Below are 25,999 nucleotides of genomic sequence, written 5' to 3' on the forward strand. Positions count from 1 at the left end.
ATGGGCTTTAATCACTTGTGTCTGGGGGGTGGTAGAGCGGTTGGGAGGGTGTGCGTGCAGGAGAGCCTAGGAGGCAGTGATCCCAGATGTTTGCTGAACAGTCTGGGGGAGGACCCTGGGCCTTGACTCCCAGCGCTGCCTCCTGTAGACCACAGATTTTGTACCTGGATTGTCGCAGGCCCCAGTGTCCCCTGGTGAAGTAGGGTTCTGACTCCAGTCCTGCTGGTAGCTGGACCAGTGCCCTCTACTCTCTGCCTGGCCGCGAGCCTCCCTCCTTCCCTTTGGCAGTGATGACAGGAGGGAGGAGGTTTAGGCCTGGAGGTTGCTGGGGAGACCGCAGGCAGCCTCTCAGCTGAGAAGCACTTGGCCCAGGCGGTGGCCAAGGGGCACATGTGTGTCCCCAACACACCCGCTGGAGGCAGCGCACGCCCGCCCGGGAGAGGTAAGGGGGGTGTGTGGGAGGAAGCAGCTTCCAGCGGCTGGCCCCAAGCTCAGCGTGTGCTGGGCTGGGAGCTGCCAGGTCCCAAGGCCCGTGGTTTCACATTTGAGGCTCTGAGACAGGAAGCTGGGGTCTGGTTCCCGAGGAGCCAAGGCTGCCTGGGAGGGAGATACTGCAAGCCCGCGGGGCTCTGATGCCCTCTGTCCTGGCTCCGGGCCCTGCTGGTCTTCCCTCTGCCCGCCCCTGCCCCCAGTCAGGGCAAGGCTCTGCTCCTCTCCTCCCTCAGATCTGCCCTCCTCAGGCCTGGGAGGCGCTGCCCTCACAGGCTCGTGGGCTGAGCACTGAGGGGGGACACGGGCTCCAGAGGGAGTCAGGCCTGAGGCCGGTTGCTGTCTCTTATCCCTGAAGGTCTCCGTCTGCCCTGCACATCCCAGGCTGCACCCAGGGTCTCAGGGAGACCAGCTTGGGTAGAGCAGCTTGTGTGGAGAATGGGTCTGACTTGTGGAAAGAGCTGTCTCTGGTGCGAGGTGCTGGAGGGGCCAGCACACGCCTGTACATGTGTGTGCGTGTGTGCATGCATGTGTTTGCATGTGCACGTGAATGCAGCAGACGGGGGACCCTGAGTCTCCAGCTCAAGGTGGGGCGTCACCCCAGTCCGAGTGCTGAGGGCCGTGGGTGGCAGTGAGACTAGACTTGGAGCAGACGCCTGGCTTTCCCTGTGCCCTGCTCTGTATCTGAGCCTGGGCAGCACCTAAGCTCCCAAAGTTGCAGGCTGAGGCCAGGGCACGGGTGGAAGGGCATCTGGGCTCCCTGAGAGAAGGCCTCCATGAGGGGCACGCACACACAGGCAGAGGCCCAAGGATGCAGAAGACAGGTCTGCGTCGCCGAGGTGGGCTCCGGCCACGGCTGCCCGTCAGCCCAGACTCCTGAGTGGGGAAGAGCCGGGTCCCTGGGGAGGTGGGAGAGGGTGCCGGGGTGCCGAGGCGGCTGTCGCCTGGCCCGCCGGGCGCTGCCCGAGGCCGCTGACCTACTTTCCTTAGGAGTCTTCCTGCTCTTCTGTCCTCTCGCGCGTGAACGAGCAGGAGACGGTGAGCAGAGGTGGGGCCCCAGGAAGGGTTGTGGAGAACAGTTCTCCGTGGGCCAGGGCTTTGCACAAGGTGCCAGCCAGTCTGCCTGTCCTCCTGAGGAGAGCGGGGACTCAGAGGTCCCCTCAGCACGTCCCTTTACCTGGGTGCCCCCCAGCTCCCTGCTGGCTGCCCCCCCACCCCCTGTGAGGTGAGCCACTGCCCTCATTCCTGAGGCCCCACTCTGAGTAAACACAGGCTTCGATCCCCCACTGGCTTCTGTCCCCCTGGTACCTTTTCTGCGCCCCACCCCCGCCCCACTGCACTCGCACGCGCTGGGACACAGGGTCCAGGCCTGCGCCCAGGTGGTGGGCAGGGTGGGTGAGGCTCTGCCTTTCTGCCGAGCAGAGTGGAGGTTGGATTACTGGCTGCTTCCTGCCAGCGGCTCCTGGGGAAAGGGCTGTTGGAAATACAATCTAGCCGAGAGCAAATTAAGGTTGCTAATGGCATCGCTGCCTCTGCCTCGTGGGCTGCTGGGCCTGGAGGGTCAGGGAGCAGAGGTGCCCACAGAGGAGGGCCTCGTGGTTCCTGACCCTCCCCCAGGGCCGGGCTGTTGTTTCCCTGCTCACCCGACCTCTGACTTCTGGCCCAGAGGGGGTTGATGGGGAGACGGAGGAAGGTGGGGACTTTCCTGAGGACCAGCCTAGGCTGGGTGTGGGCTGGCTGGAGGCAGAATGCTGGGTGACCTCTGACCCGCCTGTCTTCTGAAAGGAGAGCCAGGGTGCGGCCGGCTGTGGACAGGCTGGGCTGTGTCTCCTTCTCACACTTGGCTGTGGACGAGGTCTCGGGGCCTGCCCTCCACTCCCTCCGCACCCCTCTGGGTCTGCGCCTCCCGGCTGGGGGTGGGGTGTCCGTGGGCGTGGGCTCCCTGGAGTCTCCTGGAACCCCCTGGCTTGCCAGGGAGAGGATGGGGAACTCAGGGGCTGTGCCTTTTTTGGACTCAGTGGGGATTATTTTTAGGCTGGCAGATGGAGGTGGCGGTGGCTGTCGCTGGTATTATTAGACAACAGGCCTGTGGTTTGGGAGTCTGGTGCCCAGAGGCTGGGGGGGTGGGGAGGGAAGGAGGAGGCTCCGTAAGGGCTTGTACTCACAGCAGGGAGGCTGCTCCCCCGTGGGCCTGCCTGCCCACCGCTGCCGCCAGACCCAGCCAGAGCCGGCCAGCCGGCTGCCTTCTGAAACAGGCCGGCCCTGTGTCCCTCTTGGGTTCCAGGCTGTGGGGCTCTGGCTGTGCAGAGTGTGCCGTGTGGGGGACTGGCCCCTGACTCAGCCAGGAAAGGGAAGGGGCTGCTTCTTGGGTCAGCGCCCCCCCCCCCCCCGTGCTGGGCCTGTGGCCGCCGGCGGGCGCAGTGAGTGTCAGAGGGGGCCACGGCAGCCGGAACCTGCCCCGTCCGCTGCTGAGGGTGCGGCCTAGCCGGTTTGCTCACCTGGGCGATGGAGATGGTGGTACCTCTGCCAGGCGGGCATTAAATGGACTTGTGCCACATGCCTGGCCTGGCACGGACCTGGTGCCTCGTAGGGGTGGGGAGGAAGTCGGTTCCCTGGCGGCTGGTGCACTCCCTGCCTGGCTCCCAGGGCTCTGAGGCCTCATCCATCCCGTCTCCTGCCCCTGGTGGGGCCGGGGAAGAGCTCCAGCCTGGCCTGCCAGCCTTAGATGCCTCGTGGTCCTGTGCTCACAGGGAACTTGGGCTCGGCCACCCACTGGGCACCACCTGGCCCAGAGAGCAGGAAGCTTGTACCCTGTGGGCCTCCCGAAAGGTCAGCCAGACCGCGGGGCACCTCTCGCTCCTCACCCTCCCGCTGCCTCCCTCCTGGACCCACTGGGAACAGCCCCAAGGTGCAGATTTGCTCTGCCCAGCACTGGGCTGTTTCCTGCCTTCCCTGAATCCCTCCTGGGCTCTGGCTCAACTTGCAGATTCAGTGGGCTTCTGTGGTGGGGGAGGGTCGGGGTCTCTCCTCCGGCAGCCCCCCCTCAGGTCACCATCGTCCCTGCCTTCCCCCCTCCCTCAGCCCCTCTTCCCTTCAGAGCCAGCCTGGCTGGGGAGGAGCCTGCTGCTCCCTGGTTCTGTCCCCTCCTGGTTCTGGGTCCTTCGAAGCCCTGAAGCCCTGTGTCTCTGTGTCCCAGGTGAAGTCCTCTGCCCTGAGCCTTCGCGCTTTGTCTCTGTCTGTCTCTCGCCCTGGCTGGGCTCTGCCTTGGTCCTGACACACCCTGCTCCTCTCTGTCTCCTCTCTTGCCCCCGGTACCTCGCCACTCTGGCCTTGGGTGGTGTCCTTCCTCCTGGGTCTCTCTCCTCCAGCAGCCCCCATCCCCTCTTCGCTGCCAGCCTGTTTACTTTTTTTTTTTTTTTTGCAGTGAGCTTTTCTGGAGAAAGTGTTTTATTAGACATATTTTGGCTCAGAAAGACTGCGGCTGGGGGGGAGTGCCCGTGGGTGATGGAGTGAGAAGACTCTGTGTGTGTGTGTGTGTGTGTGTGTGTGTGTGTGTGTGTTTGTGTGTGCTTGCGTGCGCGAGGAGCCGGGGAAGCTGATAAATATTTGAGGACTTGGAGAACCAGGGGGCTGGCCTGAGCGAGGGGCTGGCCACCCCTCTGCCTCCTTCCTGGGGATGCTCCTCTTTCTGTCTTGCCTGCTGTCTCCCCAGCTGCTTGTCCTTGGTGAGAGGGGTCCTTGGGAAGAGATGAGGGTGGGGTGCAGACGGGAGCGGGGCTGCGGGAACCCAGGTCAGACCGATGGCCGTGGGGCCCCAGAGCCAGCCCCGCTGTGAGAGGTGGGCCAGCACCCCTCTGTCCCGCCTGAGGGCCACAGCCCTGGTTGGAGGTCCTTCTGTGGACGGTCTCTCCCCCAAGGCGACCGGCCCTGTGTGTCCTCCTCTTCTGCAAAATCTGTGCTGCACATGCACACACATGCACGCAAGCACACGTGTACACATCCCGTACACGTGTGCACACATCCCTGTGCATGTGCATGCAAGCACATGTGTACAAGTCCCCGTACACACACACGCAGGCACACACGTATACATCCCTGTGCACACGCACACACATGCACACAAGCACACATGTACACATCCCTGTGTGCATGCACACACGTACGGTGCGTACATCCCTGTGCACGTGCATGCAAGCACATGTGTACAAATCCCCGTAGACATGCACACACATACACATCCCTGTGCATGCGCACACACACATGCACACAAGCACACACGTACACATCCCTGTGCACATGCACACACGTATGCACACACAAGCACACGTGCACACATCCCTGTACGCATGCACACACGTTGCTTTCCCTACTCTTTGCCCTGGGCGCAGGATCAGTGTGTGGGTGCAGGGAGGCGGGCTCTGTCCCTGTCTTCTGCCCCTGGGGCTGTGGGGGTGGCGGCTGCAGCTCTGCAGACTTTCCCTAAGGGGCTGGGATTCGAACTTTGCCTAAAGCAGGGCTGGGAGGGTTGGGAACCTGCTGGGGCCTCAGGCAGGTGAGGCCAGCACTCTGCTCTGCTCCAAAAATACTCTGTGATCTTAGCTCTTTCTCTAGAAAACAGTGATGTCACCGGTAGCCAATCAGCTTCAGGAAGGGTTGCCTCCTCCTCCTCCTCCTCCTCCTCCTCCTCCTCCTCCTTCCGCAATTTGCAGGGTGGAGAGGGAGCCGGAGCGGGAGGGAGAGAGGGAGAGACGCACAGAGACACACGGACAGACAGACACGCAGAGACGGAGGGCCGCGGAAGAGCAGGCACAGCCCCTCCCCACACAGGAGGAGCAAGCCCCTGTGTCCCCCAACACACACACAGACACAGAGCGGGGAGAGACAGGCAGGTAGATGGGATCAGCCATGTGGAGGGGGAGCTAGAGAGACAGACAGACAGACAGACATGCAGAAGGAGCCAGAACAGAGAGAGAGACGGTGGGGCCAGGCAGAAGCTCACAGGGTCAGGGGTGTGGTCAGAGGCAGGCCCAGGGGCACGGGACAGTCCAGATGCGTGCTTCTCTCTTGGGTGTCCCCCTTGTCCCCAGCTTTCAGCCCCTGGGGCAGCAGCTGTCCCAGGTGCTGCCTGCAGGGGCCCAGCGAGGACTTGGGGGTGGGGGTGTGGGGACCCCGAGGGAAGGCAGGAAGGAGGGGCCTCCCAGCCGTCCCCTTCAGTGGGAAATAAGCCAGACAAGGTGACTTCGTGGGCGCGGATGCCTGGTGTGGGAGTGAGAGTCAGGCTGGGGTGGGCCTGCAGGCCCCGTGTAGGGGTCCAGGAGCTGCTGCCGAGGCGCAGGAGGTGGTGCCTGGGTTAACCTCTCCTCGGTGGGGGTGGAGGTGGGTCTCTCCCCGCCTGGTCCTGTCCCTTCCAGGAGGACAGCTGTGCCCTAGCCAGCCTGTGCTTTGTCCTCTGCCAGAAGTGGGGTGTCCCCGCAACCCTCCTGTCGTGATGGTGACGCCTGGGGCTTCTCAGCCTGGCAGGCTTGTGGCTTGGAAGCTGCAGGGCTGGTGGCCCCTCCTGCTCTCCCCTCTGCGGCAGGCACAGCAGACGGACGGACAGACAGACGGATGAGGAGGGCAGAGGCCGGCTCAGGCTGGTGGTTTTCCCCCGGTGCTGCCCTGAGCAGCCTCTGCTCAGCTTGTGAGGGATTCCCCGCTCCTGCACGGAGTGCTCTTGTTTTGTGCTGCAAGCGTCAGGCTGAGCTGGGGGTGGGGTGTGGGAGGCTGGCGGGCTCTGCGGCTTCTGCAGCTCTAGCGGGGAGCATCCGGCACAGGAGGATGTCCCACGTTTACCCGCGGCGACAGCGCCCGGCCACAGTGTCCATGGAGGGTCTGTGACCCCCCACTTTTCCGGTGGCCACACCTGTCAGACTTGGCAGGGGTGGCAGGGGAGGGCCTGGCCGGGCTTCACTTTTTGGGGTTGAGTGGGGAGGGGTGGCCCCCGGGGCTGCGGGCAGGGTCTCCTGTCGCTCCTTTCCCGAGTCCCACCCCTCTGTCCCGCAGGTGCCCACGGCCTGCGAGAGGAGCCCGAGTTCGTGACAGCCAGGGCCGGCGAGAGCGTGGTCCTGCGATGCGACGTGGTCCACCCGGTGACGGGGCAGCCCCCGCCCTATGTCGTGGAGTGGTTCAAGTTCGGGGTGCCCATCCCCATCTTCATCAAGTTTGGCTACTACCCACCCCACGTGGACCCTGAGTATGCAGGTAAGCTCTGCACCGTCCGCCCTGCCGTCCCTCCTGGCCCTGGGGGCCCCGCACCGTCCCTCCTGCTTGTGTCTTGTGGCCTCCCGTCTTTCCTGCTGGGTCTGTTCCTCTGTTTCCCAGTCTCTGCCTCTGTCCTCCATCCTTTGCGCCCTGGTAGGTTTTAATTAAGTGGTGGGAGGAGCCAGAAGAGGAGAGGGGCAGATGGAAAGCCTCCTGAACAGCCGTAGCTGGCTGCCTGGCTGAGGCCGGAGGGAGAGCAGGAGGAGGAGGAGGAGGGAGGCCCAAGGAGCCCCCAGCCAGGGGGAGAGGAGGCCTGCCAGGGAGGGCGGCTCGGCAGAAGCTGGCTGCCGCAGGTTCACCCTGTCCGGCTGCGCCCACTCCCTCCCTCTGCCCTGGAGCTGGGGCCTCGCCCGCCCGTCCGTCCGTGAGCCCCTGGGCGCGAGGAAGTGTCCGTGCCGCTCTGGCCTCCCTCCTCCTGGCTGCTGTCTTGCTCTGTAGTTACTCCTGCCAGCGGGGCCTCAGTGTGAGTCAGCGCCGGGGCCTGGCCACCAGGGAGGAGGGCGCGGGCCGGTGTGCGTGTGTGAGCGTGTGCGCACGTGGGTGCCTGCACGTGCCTGAACGTACGTGCATGCGGGTGCGCGTGTGTGTGTGTGTGCGAGTGTGAGTGCGCCTGTGAGCGTGCATGAGCATTTGCATGTGTGAGTGTGTGTGTGCAGGAGTGTGCACGCGTGTGTGTTAGGGTTTAAAGGAAGAGAGGAAGCTGGCAGGACGCTGCTCTTAGCCCTACCTCTGCCTCCCGGGATCTGTATTGGTCTTTGCTGGAGAGCTTGTCTCCCTGCCCTCTCCCGGTCCCTCTCCCTCCTGAGCCCGTCTCTGCCGCGACTGGTTCTGGCTGGTTCTGCTTTCAGGCAGAGTGCTGGCGTCAAGGGCACAGGAGGGAAGCAGTGACACTGGGCGAGGGCTGGGCTGAGGTGGAGGCCGAGGGGAGGGGGCCTCTGGGGCTGCTCTGGGGAAGGGAGGCTGTGCCTGGCTGTCCGCTCTGCTCCTGCCTCCTGATGGGAAGGGGCGGAGTCGAGGGTGGCTGGGCCTGGCTCTGGCTACGTGAGCTCTCTGCTCTCCCTGGCCTGGCGGCAGGACTTGGGGGGACCCCAGCACCCTGGTCCCCAGGCTGCCTTTCCTCTGCCCTCTGCCAGGAGGCCAGGCGGAGAGGGTGCTGGGGTGGCAGTCTTGGGGACCAGCTGGGGTGCGGGTGCCCGGAGTCCCTCCATCCTCTGTCTCCCTCCCCACCAGCCCTGCACTCCTCCTGCCTCTCCTTTGCCGCCGGAGCTGGAGCTGCCCGAGGTGGGCTGGGGTTGTGATGGGCACTCTGGCCCTGTCCCTGAGTTCCCTTCGTCCCCTCTGCTGCAGGCCGGGCGAGTCTCCACGACAAAGCTTCCCTGCGGCTGGAGCAGGTGCGCGCGGAGGACCAGGGCTGGTACGAGTGCAAGGTGCTCCTGCTGGACCAGCAGTACGACACCTTCCACAACGGCAGCTGGGTGCACCTCACCATCAACGGTGCGTGAGTGCATTCTTCCTCCGGCGCCCGAGAGCCCCTGGGCCTGTTCCGAGCCCCTGCTGCAGAGGGGGGCCTCAGCTGGGTGGCCCATCACATATCAGCTCCACTCCCCCAGCCCTCACTGGTACCGCCGGGATCTCCGGGGTCCGTGGGTGCGGGAGGTGAGCAGCTCCCTGGGCACAAGGGCGGTTTGCTGTGGGTGGTGGCGCCAGAGCTCCTTGGAGGGAGGGTAGGTGGGTCTTTGCAGGCAAAATCGTAACAGCTGGCACGTCTCCCAGCCTCGGGAAGACCCTCCCGGGGGAGGGGGTCCCGGGATGTCCCACTTGACAGCCTCCTTATTAAAGGATGGAACATTCAGGTCCCCTGTTAGGGGCATCCCTTGAGTGACCTGTTGGGTAAAATGGGAAACCACTGAGACCAGCCCAGAACCCAGACTGGTTCCTGCTGGTACCAGCTTTGCTGTCTGCTAAAATCTGGGAGTCCTGGGAAGACTAACCCTTCCCACGCGGCCGGCTTCGTACAGCGCAGGGGGGTGCACTGTGCGGTATGTCCCTGCCTGTCACGTGTCCGGCTGGGCCCTGGGAGTCCTCACTTGGAAGGGGATATTCTGGAGGAGCCAGGACATGTTTGGACCCGGAGAGAATCGAAGGGAAATGGTTCCCACGGTGGGAGGGGAGCAGGGTTTCTCGTGTTGTTTTTTTCCTGACCACACAGTTACTCTCTGTCTGATTCGTGACACAGCGTGCTCAGACAACACGTGCTGCAGACGCATGCTGGCTGTCGAGGCTTCTTGGATGTGCCCCGCACAGCCTGGTCCTTCTGGGTTTGGTGTCTGTGGCCGTAGATGTGCTGGTTGGGAGAGGAATCGCTGTCGTTCCTGGCAGGGAAGCTTTTCTCCATATTGACGGGCCCAGAGGGACGGCTGTCAGGCCCTGCCTTGTGGGCTCGGGTCAGGCCGGGCTCCCTCTGCCTTGAGAGCACTTCCAGGGACCTGGAGGAACAGACAGGCTTAGCCATAGCATGGTCTCCGGGAAGAGCAGACGTCGAGACGGTGGCCCTGGGTCTGTGGTCCAGGCTGCCTGCCCCTGCGGACGCTTCTGTCAGTCAGTCCCCAGAGACCGAATGCAGGCTTATTTTAAATCTGGGTGGCTGCCCCGCCACCCGCAAGCTTTTGAGTCACCTCCTCCTGGTGCCAGCTGTTGTGTGTGCCAGGAACGAAAACTTGCCTTAATACGAACCCAAGCACAACGTAATTAGGAAGGGGCGTCTGCTGCTGAGAGCTTGACTGACTGGGCGCCGAGCCAAGAGCCCATGCCGCCTTCTCCAGCGCCTGCTTCCGAGCCGGCTGGCGGCCCCCTGCCCGTCCGTCCCCGTCTCATCTCCCCGCGGGGGCTGGTCCAGTGGGCTGGGATGGAGCATGCAGCCCATGCTCCGCTGGGAACCGCGTGTTCCATCACGTCTCTGCTGCTGCTTGCACATCGTGGGTGCTTGCTGTGGGAGCCCCGATCGCTCGGGGAGGAGCACGTGGAGACCTGATGAGACTTGGTTTATTTTGTGACCCCACCGTGTCAGCTGCCCAACCCGGGCAACCTCGTCACCTCTCTGGGCCCCGCTTTCCTCTTTCCAAAAATGGTGGCTGTTTGCAGGGCTCTCGTGAAGGTGGAGGGAGACGCTGTGGGGGAAACTGTCTTACACCGTGGTCTGGAGCACTGGCTAGACGTGGGCCACTGTGTGGCGTCCCCCTCCCCTTGAGAGAAAAAGAAGTCGGGGCAGTGCAGCCGCAGGGGTGTGGTCGCACAGGAGGGGCCTCGGGCTGGGAGAGGTGGACGGTGGTGGTTGGGGACCTTTGGAAAGCCACCCATCACGACCCCTTCCAAATTCACTCCTGAACGTCCACTCAGTGGCAGACCCTGCGGACACAGCAGTGGGCGTGACCGAGGCCCAGCTCCTAAGGACACTTCTAGAGGCAGTGACATCCAGAGACCATCGCAGTACAGATGGGGCACACAAGAGAGCGGGTGCTTCTCTGAGGAAATGCGCCCTGGGCAGAGAGCCGACAGGGAGAAGTCAGCCAGGGCCAGGGGCGGAGGCAGAAAGGGTGTTCCAGGGCAGAGGGAACAGCATGCCCGGAAGGCCAGAGGAAGGAGCGCGTTCAGGGACCGTGGCGGGTGGTTCGTGTGGAAGGGTCAGGCTTAGCGCTGGGGCTTATCCGCCGGTACCCTCCCTCACCAGGAGCCTCCCTCCCAAAGGGTGGACAGCGCAGGCACCTCCCAAGGTGAGAGCAGCGCGCCCTTTCCTCCCCCTCCCCTCCCCCCGAGTCCTGAGGCTCCTTCCAGCGTCAGTGTTTCCATTATCGAAGGGCAGAGCCTGGAGCTCCAACATCTCCTTGCTTCCAAACTAGAATGTTTAACATCACGTTTCTGACGGGAATCATCCTGGGAAAATGAACGGCCGGAGGAAAACGAGAATCACATACTGTCTCAGTCTCCTTCTGTGTTTTCTTGAAGACCAGTTGGAAACAAACCCAGTTATCTCTTTATTGCATGTAAAGTACCTGACAGGCCCGAGTCAAATCTCGCTTCAAGTCGGTGGGTTACTTGGAGGAGAGGCCAGCCTGTTTCCGACCTGCACGATTAATTACAGGGCACTTGTGAAAAAGAATTAAGCCTGGAAGTGCAGCTGGCAAGCTCACACTTAATCCAGTAAATAATCGGGAGTCAAACCATTATTTTCCTGAAAACTCGAAATTGTTCAAAGTGCTTTCCTGATTAGCACCTAAACAATAAAGTAATCATGTAATTAGTAATTAATTTGTCACTTCAGGACGTAATTTAATTTACTATCTTTTCTTTGAGCTTGCCACCAGAGGTGCCAGCGGCTGGGGGTGCCGGAGCTGCATCTCGAGGGCAGGCTTGGCGGGCGGGCGGGTGCTGCGGGGACGGGCGCCCCGGCCAGACGGGAGGGGGCCTGGCGCTCGGAAGCCGGGTTCCCTGTGCACAGACTGGGAATGAGATTTACCATTACTTTTGGAGTGTTAGACGCTGGAGGAGGATTGGCTTTCTCGAGGCTGTTGTGTGTGGTGAAGCGTGCTTCTCAAGCCACCTGGTCCTCAGGCTCTGGCGCCCTCTTTGCGGCACCCTGAGCTGAGGGCGTGGAAGGTTGTCAGAGAAAGACATCTTGCCCTGGTCTCGTCTTCAGTTTTTGTTCACGTTCGTGTTGTGTGTGCACGTGTGTGTGCATGTACATGCACATGGGGATGTGTGTACACGTGTGAAGGTGTGTGTGTGTGCGTGTGTGCATGTGCATATCTCATTCGCTGTGTTCATCTGTCCCCTGGACAAATGTTTGCTGAGACTCTACCACATGCTAGGCACTGGGCTGAAGCCTGGGCACAGTGGGGTTTACGGGAACCATTGCTGCTCTCAGGAGACTTGGTGATGACCTTTGAACAGTCTAAGGGGACAGAGATGCAGCAAGAGCTGTCTTGGACGGGCTGACCAGGTGAGGCAGAGGCCACAATTCAGCAGAGACACACAATGGAGCCGACAGGGTGAGATCTGGGTCCAGCCCCAGGGAGGGAGGACAGCGGATGCAGAGGTCCCAGGAGTAGATGTTCTCGGCACGTCTGAGGAAGACGAGAGCTGGTGTGGTTGGAACAGAGCTGAGGGATGTGTGACGGAAGGTGAGGGTGGAGCCCAGGGGGGGGCTGTGCCGAGGTGAGGTGGTGGAGGGGACAGAGGGCTCAAACCTGCAGCATCTCCGGGGGCGGGACAGGGCTGTTTTGGAGGGAGGCCCTCTCAGGGCTTCTCCCTGGGGCCTTGGAAGCCCGGGCAGCTGGCAGTAATGGCACAGTGACTAGCGTGCTGTGTGCTTACATTTTGCAGGATCTTTTCGCAGACTTTATCCCGCTAACTCCTTATGTCAGTGTGGATGTAGGGGTTTAGATAAAGCTCAGGGAGGCTGAGCAACTTGCCCCTGTCACACAGCTGGTGGCAGGCTGGCTGTGAGCTTGAGACAGGTCAGAATGGACACCCACCTCAGAAGACTCCAGCATGACCGTCCGCAGGGTTAGGACTGACCAGATGGCTTCGCCAAGCAGTGCAGACAAATGAGTCTGTGTTAAAAGCTGATTATCCAGACAGAGTGGAATTTTAGTGGAAACTCCAATGCAGGTGGGGGGAGCCTGGCCCGGTTGTCAGATGATTCAGAAAGGAGCAGCCTGAGGAGGGGGCTGTGTGCCTTGTCTGTGCGGGGCAGCCGGGGGGAGGGTGGGTGACTTTCTCTGCAGAGTCCAGTCTCTGTGTGTCCCCTGGCCTGTGGTCTGCGTTAGGCCTGATGGGGCTGGGAACCGTGGGCCTGGCTGGCCACAGTCACGGAAGGAGGGGCGTCTGGAAGATGGTGGGGTGGAGGACTGCAGGGTGAGGGGCCATCTGCGGAGCTGGCGGCAGGTGAGCTCCAAGACGGCTTGAGAGAGCCGGCCGGGGTCCCACCACGTCCCCGGCAGGGAGCATGCTGGCCTTGCTCTGGTGCTGGACAAACAGTACTTTACTGGGCATCAGGCAGATACAGTGGGGAAAGTTGAGAGTCTGGACCTGGCTAGACTGGCTCTGAGCTCCAGGTCTCCCTCCCAAAAGGTGGGTGGGCAGAGTCCCCTTTCTCCTTCTAGAAGCGCTGGATGCCCAGGTGGGGCCTGGTGTGGGGGCCCGTGCACAGGGTGGCCGCTGACCCCTCTGTACCCTGTGTCTTGCAGCTCCTCCCACCTTTACAGAAACACCCCCTCAGTACATTGAGGCCAAGGAGGGCAGCAGTGTGACCATGACCTGCACAGCTTTTGGGAACCCCAAGCCCATTGTCACCTGGCTCAAGGAGGGGACACTCCTCGGTGCTAACGGCAAGTACCAGGTGAGTGCGGGTTGGCCGTGAGGCCGCGGCACCCGTCCCCCCTGACCAGCCGGCACCTGTGTTGCTGGAGTGGCGTGTGGGCCGCGGGGCCATCTCCGCCTGGGGTGGTGCTGGCTGCCCCGGGCTGAGTACTGAGCCCGGCTCTCCTCGGCCCCAGGTGAGTGACGGCAGCCTGACGGTGACATCGGTCAGTCGGGAGGACAGAGGTGCCTACACCTGTCGTGCATACAGTATCCAGGGGGAGGCCATGCACACCACCCACCTGCTTGTCCAAGGTGAGGCGTTGCCCGGGGCATGTGGCTTCGCCGGGTATGCGTGGGGAGGTGGGCAGCCCGTACGCAGCTGGGTGGGGGCTCCTCCCTGAATTGTGTGCCTCATGGCCGCAGCTCCCATGGTGGCCCACGCCCGGGCTGGCAGGAGGCCCCGTGCTGAGCAGGTTTCAGTGTCTCTAAACGTGCAGGTGGCGTCCTGGCATGACCCCCTCCCCTGGGGGAGGAGCCCCCGCCAGGTCTCCATCCTCTGGCCTCAGTAAATAAACACAGGAATTCATTTTGAACCCCAGAGGTTTAAGTAACACTGTGGGGCTCGGCCAAGCTGGATCTGCAGGGTAGCACTCGAGATGCCCGTCTGCCCTGCCCGGCCGAGGCCCCCGTCCACCCCCGCCTGCGGGAGGAGAGGGAGGTGGCGGTGAGGTGCCTCCCTCCCTGCGACTCCAGGAGAGCACCCCCTCTCTGGAGAGGGGGGCCGGCAGCACCGCGCTGCTGGGATGGCTCCCTGCCCCGCCTGCTGTCCCCTACCTGCTGTCCCCCGCCTGCCCTCTTCACCTCTGTCCGTCAGCACACGAGCCTCTCCTGCAGAGGCCAGACTGTCCCTTGCTCTGGGTGTAGAGGGCGCTTCTCCCCCGTGGCTGTGTGCTGCGCAGGGCCCGCTGCAGAGAAGGGAGGACTGTGTGTGCGTGCGTGTGTGTGTGTGTGGAGGGTGAGGTGGCTGCTTGGGGACCTGGGTTTTACAGGGGTGGGCGTCCACCGCGGGCTGAGGGTCATGTGGCCACACCTCCGGCCACTTGCATCCCTGGGACCCGTGGAAGAGGGAGAACCTGAACCCAGGCAGGGGTGGGTGTGTCTCCATGACGACCGCCTGGGACCAGTGCCCCTGCCTACCTGCCTGCCCACCCAGGGCTCAGGACTTCCTGGGAGCCCAGAGTGGTCATCCCCTCCCGGTGATGCCATGCTTGTTCCTGTTCCCCCAGGGCCACCCTTCATAGTGTCCCCTCCTGAGAACATCACTGTCAACATATCCCAGGATGCTCTGCTCACCTGCCGGGCGGAGGCCTACCCCGGCAACCTCACCTACACCTGGTACTGGCAGGACGAGAATGTCTACTTCCAGAAGTGAGTGCCCTGCCCTGCCCCTCGGGGCCTCCAGCTGGGTGCTGGGGGGTGGGGCTCTGAGTAGGGGCTGCCCTTGGGCCCTGGGAGCGGGGTGGGGGGGGGTGCAGCCCACGGGGCCTGCGTGCTAGCGCTGGTGTCTGCCCAGAGGGCCTGGGGATCGAGGAGGCTCTCGTCTCTCCTCACCCACGGGGCGGACTCGCTGCTTGCTCATCTCATGGACGACTCCGCGTCCTGTGTCCCCGCAGTGACCTGAAGCTCAGAGTGCGCATCCTGATCGACGGGACGTTGATCATCTTCCGGGTGAAGCCGGAGGACGCAGGGAAGTACACCTGCGTCCCGAGCAACAGCCTGGGGCGCTCCCCCTCGGCTTCCGCGTACCTGACCGTGCAGTGTGAGTCGGGGCGAGGCCGGGGGGCTGGCCGGGCTGGTCAGCTGGGGTCTTTGAAGGGCCGCGTGGCTGCCCGTGACCGCTGACCCTTTCCAGCAGCCTCACTCAGCCGGGCTCGAGGGCAGGTGGCCTCCTGGACGCTGGGTCCTTGTGCCGGGTGCTGCTGGCCCCTCCGTCTGCCCTTCAGCGTGTGTGCGAGGGCACGTAGGCTCCACCCTGGGGGTTAGCTCCTCTGTCTCCCCACCTGGACGGGCGTGTGGGCGAGGGGGACAGACCCTCTCCTGCGGTGATGGATCCGGTTCCTGGGCCCCTCGCGGCTTCCCTGCCCCACCGCTTCAGGCCTCCAGGGACCCCAGAGCAGGAGCCATTCTGGGGCCAGAGCTTTTGTGCCCTCTCACCCAGCTTGCCAGTCCTGAGGGCCGCTGCGCGGTCACTGCTGCCCCTCCCCTGCGGGCTGGTGGCTGTGGGAGAGCAGATGAGTGATGAGGGTTAATCTCTTCCCCTTGTCTGCCAGGCTCCGTCACTCAGGCAACAAAGGCCCCTCCCGAGGTGGTAGGTGACAGGCTCTGTGTCACGTGAGGGCTCGTGTGGCAGAACCTTGCGCCCCCGCAGTGCGGAGAGCGGTCTAGAGAGGGGTGGCCGGGGCAGCATCTGAGCTGAGGACATTAGATCAGCCGGTGACCCTCGGAGGTGGCTGGTCTCCGCCGCCGCCAGGCGGGGCTGGGTGTCCGCGCTGCTCTGCTGATGCCCTGGTGGCAGTGGGGCAGGCCGGGCCCTGATGTTGCCGATGGGGCCAAGGCATCCTCTGTCCACTTCTGCTGTCAGTGGCCGAGGAGGGCTTGCAGCTTGCCCTCTTCTGGGTCCCAGGTTCTTAAAAGCTGTCTGTGAGGCACCAGGACATCGGGTCTGTCCCACTCAGGCCTGCAGGAGGAGAAGGCATGTCAGGAAGCTCTTATAAGCAACTTACCCTGGGCCCCGGCTGTGCGGGATGTGCCAGAGCTGAGGGAAGGGAAGGCTCCTTTTGGAGCAGGTGCTGTCTGCTTGTCACCTGCATGAAGGGGGCAGTGGCTGAGGGAGAGGGCCAGTAGGGGGTGGGGCTCCAGGAACAGTGATTCACAGGTTGAAGGCCCCTCCTTCAGGCTGCCTGCCTTGCTTCTGCAGGGGGGAGGGGAGTGTGGTTCCTGCCTCCCTCCCGCCGGTGCCATCACCCACAGCCACTTGTCCTTCCCTCCTTCCTGCCTTCTGAGAGAATCCGGGGGTGGGGGGGTGAGATTTTTCAGGTGGGTGAGACGAGGATCTTTGTTTCTGCTTAGGAGCAGTATTCAGAGTATTTCCCATTCATAAACCCTTTGAAAACCTTGGAGGAAAAAAATCCCTCTGCCACACAGAAGTGAAGTAGGAAGCTCTGTCTAAATATATAACTCGGCCTGGTGTTTACGTAACGCTGTTCCCCGAAGGGCTCCAGGCGCGCGGCAGAGAGCAGCCCATTCACCCCACCACCTCCCTGGGTGTCTGGATCCTTCTCCCCCGGGGCCCTGGGGGAGCCCGGGGGAGCATGGAGGTGACACTCGCCCACGTCCCTGAGGTCTGGGGGGAGCCGGGCACCGGGAAGCGCAGAGAGGGGAGAAGCCTGGCGGTTCTGGCCCTGGCCTTCATGCAGAGAACCGTGTCCCCCGTGGGCTGAGGCTGTGGGGGAGGAGTCCAGCAGAGACTTGGGAAGGTGTCGTCCGATGTTGGTTTTGAAGTTTGGAGTCGAGGGGCTGAGGGAGTGGATGCTGATGGTGAGGTCCACGGGAAAGGGCATTTGAGGAGTGCTGAGGGCGGGCCCAGCGGGCGCGGGCTAGGTGGCCTCCCGCATTCAGGCAGGAGCTCTTCAGAGTGTGGCAGGCTGGGCGGGCAGACGGAGGACGTCTGCAGTCGGCCCCAGGAGGGGCCAGACTTCACCAGGTGGGCACCTGGCCCTGCATCGAGTGTGAGGACACAGGCAGCGAGCGAGTGGGCTGGGCGGGTGTCCCCGGGGGCCCCTGGGCTGGGTGGCGGCCGGCCCCCATCCAGATTTCTCACCTCTGCTCCCCCCAACCACGCTGCCTGCGCAGACCCAGCCCGTGTCCTCAACATGCCCCCCGTGATCTACGTGCCTGTGGGCATCCACGGCTACATCCGCTGCCCTGTGGACGCAGAGCCGCCGGCCACCGTGGTCAAGTGGAACAAGGACGGCCGCCCCCTGCAGGTCGAGAAGGTGCTGGAGGGACGCCCCGCCCCCCAGACTCTGGGAAAGCAAAGAGCTGCTCTGCGGGGGTCTGAGTCCGGCAGGGTCAAGGCCCTTCTCCAGGGCCCTGAGATGCCCCCGCCCTGGCCCGCCCGTGCCCTGCCCGGCCCGCCCACAGCGGGACGCAGCCGCTCAGCGCAGGTCTGGCTGGCGGGCTGGGCCTGAGCGTCGGCCCCTGACTGCGGCTCTGCTCTGCCTTCTGTGCTCCGGCAGAACCTGGGCTGGACCTTGCTGGAGGATGGCTCCATTCGGATCGAGGAGGCCACAGAGGAGGCTCTTGGCACGTACACCTGTGTGCCTTACAACACCTTGGGGACCATGGGCCAGTCTGCTCCTGCGAGGCTTGTCCTGAAGGTGAGGCCAGGGCTGCGAGGGGCGGCTGTGGGGGCCGGTGCCTGAGGTGCCCAGCGTCACGGCAGGCCCCGCTCTCCTAGGACCCCCCGTACTTTACGGTGCTACCGGGCTGGGAGTACAGGCAGGAAGCCGGCCGGGAGCTGCTCATCCCCTGCGCAGCCGCAGGGGACCCCTTCCCTGTCATCACGTGGAGAAAGGTACCTCTGGGCTCTGGGCACCCCGGGAGCAGGGGACAGGGCCTGGCCCAGCAACGGCTCTTTTCTGACGGGGCGGGGGCCAAGCAGTGAGGTGACTTCCGGAGGCTGGGTGCCCTGAGCGGGGCAGCGGAGGGGTACAGGCTGAGGCCTGGCATTGCCCCGTCCCTTCCCGGGCCCTGAGTGTCGGTGGCTTCCCTCCTTCCCTGCCCAACCTGGCTCCTCCCTGCCGCCCTCTCCCGCCCTCCTTCCTGCCCCCGTTTGGCCAAGGTAGGGAAGCCCAGCAGAAGCAAGCACAACGTCCTGCCCAGCGGGAGCCTCCAGTTCCGTGCGCTGAGTAAGGAGGACCACGGGGAGTGGGAGTGTGTCGCCACCAACGTGGTCACCAGCATCACTGCCAGCACCCACCTGACCGTCACTGGTACGGGGCACGGGTGGGCGGGCTGCGGTCTGGGGGCCGGGCTGTCTGCTCCGTGGGGACCTCTCCCAGTTCTGTGCTGGGCCTGGCACAGGCACCCCGTTGCCTGGGGCTCCGGGCATGTGTGTCCATTTTCTCTGCCTGAGGCGTGTCCCCAGGACGTCAGCCTGAACGTTCTGCCTGCCCCTCTGGGGACGGACAGCCACAGCTGTCACAGCAGCCTTAGACTCAGTACCAAGTGGTGCGTCATCGCACACAGCTTCCGAGCTGAGGCTGGAGCTCCCTCGGCGCAGGCGCGTGGAGACCGAGGCTGGCCTGGGTCGGACGCCGTGCCCAGCGTCACGGCGCTGCAAATCGATAGGCGGGCCCAGGACTCAGACCCTCGCCGCAGTTGCTGGTGGTGTGCTGGGCTGCCTCGCACGCTGGGTGTGGGTGTCACGAGGCCAGAGAGCTGCTTGGGGCGGGGCCTGTGGCTTTGTCCGTGGCCACAGGAGTGTTGTGTGCTCCCCAGATGAGCGCAGGCCTCGGCCTGGGTTGACTGCCAGCTCCTGGCTTCCCTTTGGCCCTTAATGCTCCTGCCGCCTCCTGCTGGAGGGACTCACCTGCCTGGCGGGACGGGTATCCCGCTCCAACTCTGCTACCCCACGGGGCCAGGGCGCCGCTGCTCAGAGCATCCTGGTCCCCATCACCCCACGCGGGGCCCCGTGCTTGCCCTGCGCAGCTCTGTGGGCGCAGCTCTCCATCTGAGCGGTGTCCCCTTGGTCTCCAGGCACCAGCCCCCACGCCCCAGGCAGTGTCCGGGTCCAGGTCTCCATGACAGCTGCCAACGTGTCCTGGGAGCCAGGCTATGACGGAGGTTTTGAGCAGACATTCTCTGTTTGGTACGGACCTCTGTGAGTCGCCCCTGCACGCCTCGCTCTCTGCTCCCCTCCCCAACCCGACCCAGTCAGTCCCCGGGGAGGGGGCGGGGTGCAGGTTAGGAGAGGCGAGAGGCGGAGGCTCTTTGCCTGCTCAGCCCTGACGGTGAGGTGTGTTGACACAGTGAGACCCCGTGGAGGCTTCTGGGCGGGGGTGGGGTGGGGGTAGGTCCCTGAGGGATGGTGGGAGTGGACAGGGGCGGTGCCTGAAGGGCCCGTCGCCCTGCGCCCCACCTGCCTCCGCTGACCTGCCCCCGCCAGTGTCCTTGGCTCGCTCCTCTTCTGCGTTCCTGCCCTCTCCTGATCTTCCCGGGCGCCGTGACACAGCCCAGCTGGAAGCACAGACTCTAATTTTCATTCTGTCCCTTCCTCAGTGGCTCTAGGAACCAGTGTGAGGTGGCACTCACCTTCCCAGCTTTGTCTTCACGTGTGCACCCTCTCTCTATGGCTGTGTGTCTGTTACTTTTGTATCTAGGTATTAATCAGTTGAGCCAGATGCAGTGATTTGAGATCTTTATCCAGACCTTAGGGTAGACAGGCATCTCAGCAATGCCTGAGTCAGACTGAGGACAGGAGGCGAGGAAAAGCTGGAGAGAGCCTCAGCTGAGGTCCACCCATCCCCTTAGGGTTTCCCTGTCCCACATCCCCATCCCAAGCCAGGAACTGGCCACCTGCATCATGGGGGACATCCTTGAGTGGTGGTGGGGGCGGGGGGGTGGACCCTCACCTCAGCTCCTTTCCAGACCTGTCCTATCTGGGTGTGTATTCCAGCCAGGCCTGGGGAGGAGGAAACAGTCCAGGGGCTCCTGGGGTTCAGGGGGAGCCTGCACACACTTCTCAGTGGTGGGGGTGTCGAGAGGGACCCGGCCCATTTCCCAGACTGATCATCGAGGCATTGAGTTCTGGACCCTCTCTGGACTGGGTGGTGAGCTTGGGGGGCTCGGGGTTGAAGCAGAGGACCATCCACCCCCATCTGTTCCCCAAGGCAGGCAGCTGTGTGGCCAGGCAGGGCGTGTGGCGTGGCCGGGCTGCCCTGGGAGGTCTGGGTGCAGACTGGGTCCCTCCCGGCTGCGCACTGCCCCGTCTGCAGCTCCTCTGCTTGCTGGCACCCTCTGCTTGCCTACCGTGGTGCCGGGGCAGAAGGGCAGTCGCAAGGTGGGAGGTCTCCTTTCCTCCTCCCTTTCTGCCCTGACGTCTGGCGCTGGCTTCTCTGTGCTGTGCTTCCCTGTCTCAGCTCCAGTTCCTGGGTGTGGGCAGCCGTGAGCCTGTAAACCCGGAGGGTCGGCGGCCACTGAGGGCTGCCTGGCCAGTCCTGTGGGACAACGTCCCCTTCCTGTGGTGGTGCCACGACACTGCACCTGGTGTGGGCTTCATGGCTGGTGCAGGGTTAGGTGGGCCGCAGAGTGAGGGACGACCCTCACCCCTAGTTCCAGTGCCGCCTTCCTTAATTGCCACTTCTAGCTCGGAAGGCCTTGGGGGTCCTGGCCCCCTCCGTGGGGAAGCCTGGTCGTCCTCGTCACATACCCTGGACCTCCTGAACGACTCAGGCCTGGCTGGACGGGGCGAGCCCCCAGGCCACCCCAGGCCCCAGTCCTGGCCGTCCCCCGGAGGCCAGGAGGCGGAGGGCCCCCGGGCTCCCTGGTCCTGCCCGTGCTCATCCTCACTTCCCACGCTGGCACCTGCCTTGTCCCCAGTGTCCTCACTGCCAAGGCAGTGCCACTCTGGGCTGTGACCAAGGTGAGATTCTCCCAGAATGCAGTTGGTAACTTGACCAGTGTCTCGAGCATCACTGATAACCAAGGGTCCCTTTTAGTAGAGGAGGTGCCAGCTACGGCAGGTGACCTGGCCCCACAAGGTTGGGCACAGCCGAAGCTGGGTAGCTCAGCTGCCCTGGTCATGACCTGCTGTGGGCCTCGAGCCTGGGAAGGCTGTGTTGCTCCAGCACCTCCGGGACCTGTGCTCTCGCTTGTCTCCAGTGTGACCCCCCGCCCCCTTGTCCCCGGTCCTCTCGGGCAGGATGAAGCGGGCGCAGTTTGGGCCCCATGACTGGCTGTCGCTGCCTGTGCCTCTGGGACCCAGCTGGCTACTCGTGGATGCCCTGGAGCCTGAGACCGCGTACCAGTTCAGCGTCCTGGCCCAGAACAAGCTGGGAGCGAGCGCCTTCAGTGAGGTGGTCACTGTGAACACTCTAGGTGAGGCCGGGCGGCGACGTTCCTGCAGGAGCCGGGAGAGGTGGTCACGGGGCTGCCAGCGTTTCCTGCCCACTGTATGCGCGCGCCTTGCTAAGTTCCTCACACGGCCGACCCTGGCCTCCCAGTGAGGATCCGTCCTTCCATTCCACGGGGTTTGCGGACCAGAGTGCCCGGGCCCACCTTAGAGTGCTTTGGGCCCGATCCCTGTGGTGTCCCCACATGGACAGAAGAGCTCGAGGTTCCTCCCTCCCGGCTGGCCATGTGCTAGCATTTTCCTTGGCTTCACAGGGGCCTGGGGACCCTTCCTCCCCCTCCTGGGCACCTGCTGATTCCTACCTCTGGCCTCGGCCTCACTTGGTGGCAGGCGTGGGGCCGAGTCTTCCTTCCGGGCCCCGGCCGCTCACTCCCTCCGCCTGTCTGTGGTGGTTTGTCCCCTTTCAGTGGCCAGAGGGGGCAGCTGTGAAAGGCGGCCCCAGGCCAGCCTCGGCCCGACCCTTTAGTGCCACCAGGGGGCAACGGTAACCGTGCCGCTCACCCCAGCGCAGAGCTCCCTGCACGGGGCCCAAGAGGAACTGAGGAGACAGCAGTGTGCTGTGGGAAGGTGTTCCTACCTCCTTGGAAGAGAACTAAAAATATGTTTTGTAGTATCTTTTTAAAGACACTGTGTTACTAAAAAGATTACAGTTTCTTCCTCCTCCTTCCCAGTGACTCCCATTGGTTTTCCATTTGAGGGACTCAATTCGTGGGATCAGAAAGCTCCGGGCCCACTTGCTCTGCCTCCGGCCCTTGGGTCAGGAGGGCTCTTTATGCGACACTTGTCCCTGAGATGACTGTGCACTGGAGCGAGGGGACGTGGCCATCGCCCTGGGGACACCTGCCGGGTTGGAGGGCAGCATGAGGGGAGGTGTGCAGCGGCCTCACTCTCCCTCGCTGTTGCCCCCCTCCCCCTGCTGCAGCATTCCCTGTCACAACTCCAGAACCCCTGGTGCTGGTTACCCCACCGAGGTGCCTCACAGCCAACCGGACCCAGCAGGGCGTGCTCCTGTCTTGGCTCCCCCCTGCCAATCACAGCTTTCCCATCGACCGCTACATCATGGAGTTCCGTGTGGGAGAGCGCTGGGAGACGCTGGAGGACGCCATCCCCTGGCACCGACGGCGACTTCTTTGCCAGGGACCTGTCACAGGTGAGGTGCCTGGCTTTCCCCTGCTGCTCTTCTTGGTTCTGGAGGGGATGTGAGTCTAGAGTCACTGGAAGCTCTGAGTGACCCGGCTCAGGTGTGTGAGGTCAGGCTGTGCACTGTGCCACACATCCACTCCTGTTCTCCCAGATCCACTGCCAAGGTCAGGACCCTCAGATCCCGGCAGCCTCGGCCCCACCGATGCAGGGCCAGCTCTGTGGCCTTGGGGGGATTCCGGCTGCCGACACAAGCCAGGGAGCGCCGGGTGCGCAATTAGCCTAGCTAGGTCACCAGACACTGGCCTCAGCCACCTGCTGGAGTTTGACAGGGGGCAGGGCAGAGAGCTTCCCAGAAGGATTGACCTGTGCCTTTGCCCAGGGAAGGGCTCCTCCTTTACCAGTTCTGAGCCCCTGGAAGGAGCACGTTATTTTTTCCCCAGCTGACCACCCTTCAGCCTTGCCGTCCCTCCAGCAGCTCATGTCATGGACGCCAACAATCTCACCCGGCTTCCTTTCCTGGATGCCCTAGAGCTGGGACTGGCTCACGGCGGCTCCTGAGAGCCGGTGTATGCGTTTCTTCTCAACTCTGCTTTCTGTGACCCCATGTTCGTAGCCTGAAATCAGCCATGGTAATTGGCAAACGCTCCAAGCCAGGACTTTGTAAAACCAGAGCCCTGGTTGTTAAACACTTGAGGCACAGCACGGCTGTGGGCGTCCCATTCCGTGCGAGATGCCTGCAGAGGTGGGGGGGGGGTGTCGTGGTGGGCTGGTGTCTGTCTCAGGCCCCCTGGCTGACGGGGTGCTGTCCTTGGGGCCGTAGGACACGTGGTACGAGTTCCGCGTCCTGGCTGTCATGCAGGATCTGGTCAGCGAGCCCAGCAACATCGCCGGCGTCTCTAGCACAGGTACCCTGGGGTGGGCTCCTCCTGTGGCTGGAGCCATGCATGGGAAGAGGCTGAGCTGGAAGTAAAGAGCACGTCCTAGCCAACTTACGCCCGTCAGATCCGTGCTCTGCTCCACGGTGGGCAGGGTTTCTCCACCTGTTCCTGTCGGGACCACAGAGAGAGACCCGGCTGAGCTTCCCCTTGGAGTAGTCAAAGAGAACTGAAGTCTTTTTGCTGCAAAGTCTGTTCCTCCACCGCCATCCTCTGTTGTGGGGCGGGCTGGGGGAGGGGTGGATTGGAGCAAAGGGCCGGTAAGCAAGTCAGCAAGTCCTTACTGACGCCTCCTGTAAGACAGTGTCGTAACTATGGAGGTTTCCTTTGGAAAATGGCTGTTTGGTGTTTTCCTCCACTCCCTCCTCTCACTAGATCTTTTTAGGCTAAATGAAGCCGGCTCCCTAGCATCTTCTCCCCTTCTCTCTCTTCTCTTGGCGCTGGTCCCATTTCTACACGTCTTCCTCCAGCTCCAGCCCCTGACGGGTCCCTCCCTCAGACGTGGTTCCCTCGGTTTGGGAAGAGGCTCTTAGTGAGTCAGCAGCGTCATGTTTCCTTGGGCGCTGCTCACACAGAGACCCCCCGGGGCTGATTGGCAAGAGCTCGGCCAAGCAGCTGTGTGTGGGGCTCGCGGAGATACTGGGCAGCGGAGCCGGGTGGGCAGATGGGGAGGGCAGGCGAGAGAGCACGGGGGGGAGCGCAGTGTGACTTCTGTCTCGGGTATTAGGCACCGTGGGGTTTATTTTTTCTACACAAAGTACTTGCTGTAGGCAGCAGAACCGAGCATGCTTCCATCCTGGCTTCCCTTCAGGGAGGGGAGCTGCAGCCAAGGCCAGAATAGAGGACCAGAGCATTCTGTGGGCACCTCTTGTGAACTGCTCTGCATTCAGCAGCTTTATGTCTGGTCTTTGAAAGGAAACATCCGTAGTCGGAAGACTCCTCGTGGTGAACGGGGATGCAGCTACCTTAGCATTCCCTGTCTTTGAGTCTCCCGTTTCCAAAGGCTGAGCATGTGTTTTCTGCTCAACCAGTCAGCACGATGTGGATCATTTTAACCCACTGTTACCATTGACGTGGTGATGGATTCTGGCCAAATCTATCAGAACTTGTAGGCTTCCCCTCTGATGAACCTGAAGAGAGGCGCTTGCTAACACACTGTCTTAGTTGGGCCAGTTCAGCCTGGCTCTGTCACTCATGAGCCCCGCAGACTTGGCACACAGGCAAGGCTCGCTCCTGCCTGGAGAACACAGACACTGTTTGACGCCACTGCCAGCTCCAGCACTGTTCCCGGGTGGCCGGGACATGCCAGTCTCCCCTGCAGAAGCCCCTGCCATAGTGTGATGACTTAGGATGGGCCTGGGTTCTGGAGCAGGAACCCCTCCCCTGCAGAGTTTCCCCTCAGGGTCCTTGCTCTGTAGAGAGTGCTGGTGGGGGTCGGAATGGCCATGCGGACACTTAGGCTCTGACGGGCAGTGTCCACTCAGCAAGTTACGATATTTTCACGGGGAGAGTGTGCTGGCTGGTTATGGGCAGACGGCACCAGATGAGCACAGATCGTCCCTGGCGCCATCGGCCCACAGGGATGAGGCACAGGTGGCATTTCTTCCTCATGAGCCAGGCAGCGATGCCTTGGCTCCCGGGAGCCCCTCTTGTTCCTCTCCCTGCCATACACACTTCTTCAGTGACAGGGCCTGAGCCTTCCAGATGCTGCCGCCTGGGGCGGGGTCAGCACAGGTGGGGCAGGGGTGGGGAGGGAGGGAGGAGCTCACTAGTGCTCCCCCAACCCCGCCCAGACATCTTCCCACAGCCGGACCTCACCGAAGACGGGCTGGCCCGGCCAGTGTTGGCCGGAATCGTGGCCACCATCTGCTTCCTGGCCGCGGCCATCCTGTTCAGCACCCTGGCCGCGTGCTTTGTCAACAAGCAGCGCAAGCGGAAGCTCAAGCGCAAGAAAGGTGGGTGTCCGGCCGGCCCCCACCCCACTGCAGCCCATCCCTTCCAGTGCCCCCACCCTGCACAGCCCGCCCCCTCCTCTCACCCCGCCCCCACCAGTTTCAGACAATCTCCATCTGGAGAAATGCCCATTTTCCTCAGGGTCCCCTTGAAAATAGGGACACGGGGACCCTGTGAGCGGAGCTGCCAGTGGGACTTGCTTTGAAAGAGGAAGGAAGGGTGGTGGGGAGCCTGGAGGGACGGGACAGAGGGTGCAGGCGGCCCGCTGGGGGCACAGGGCCCTGCCCCCAGACGTGCTCACACCAAGGGGGCTGCTTCCCTTGCGGCTGTGCCCCCGGCCCTGCTGAACCCCGGTGGCTGTGTCTTCGCGGCCTCAGCAGGCTCCCTCTGCTCCCTTCTCCAGACCCTCCGCTCTCCATCACGCACTGCAGGAAGAGCCTGGAGTCTCCGTAAGTGGCCCCGACCGGGAGGACAGGGCTGCTGTCCGGGGTGCATGGGTGGTGGTGGGAGGCCTTGCTCGGCCTCGTGCCGTGTTTCTGAGCTGTTTCCCCTTAACTCTTGTGCACGGTGGTCTCATGTTGGTGGAGGCAGCCGCGGGGCAGACGATCCAAAAGAGTGGATGAAC

General features: G+C 63.2%; 1 protein-coding gene across 1 annotated transcript in view; it reads left to right on the forward strand.

Annotated features, from left to right (window-relative positions):
- IGSF9B (immunoglobulin superfamily member 9B) overlaps positions 1 to 25,999 on the forward strand; it is a 52,091-nt gene that overhangs the window by 2,676 nt on the left and 23,416 nt on the right. The window contains 17 exon segments of the mRNA XM_032472756.1: positions 6,532 to 6,729; positions 8,137 to 8,283; positions 13,035 to 13,186; positions 13,344 to 13,461; positions 14,436 to 14,577; positions 14,823 to 14,968; positions 17,062 to 17,204; positions 17,448 to 17,588; positions 17,669 to 17,785; positions 18,053 to 18,203; positions 18,970 to 19,081; positions 21,134 to 21,309; positions 22,266 to 22,450; positions 22,452 to 22,493; positions 23,307 to 23,391; positions 25,215 to 25,376; positions 25,778 to 25,823. Of these exon segments, the coding sequence (XP_032328647.1) occupies positions 6,532 to 6,729; positions 8,137 to 8,283; positions 13,035 to 13,186; positions 13,344 to 13,461; positions 14,436 to 14,577; positions 14,823 to 14,968; positions 17,062 to 17,204; positions 17,448 to 17,588; positions 17,669 to 17,785; positions 18,053 to 18,203; positions 18,970 to 19,081; positions 21,134 to 21,309; positions 22,266 to 22,450; positions 22,452 to 22,493; positions 23,307 to 23,391; positions 25,215 to 25,376; positions 25,778 to 25,823 (2,263 nt within the window).

The sequence above is a fragment of the Camelus ferus genome, chromosome 33 (assembly GCF_009834535.1).
Source record: "Camelus ferus isolate YT-003-E chromosome 33, BCGSAC_Cfer_1.0, whole genome shotgun sequence".
Taxonomy (NCBI): domain Eukaryota; kingdom Metazoa; phylum Chordata; class Mammalia; order Artiodactyla; family Camelidae; genus Camelus; species Camelus ferus.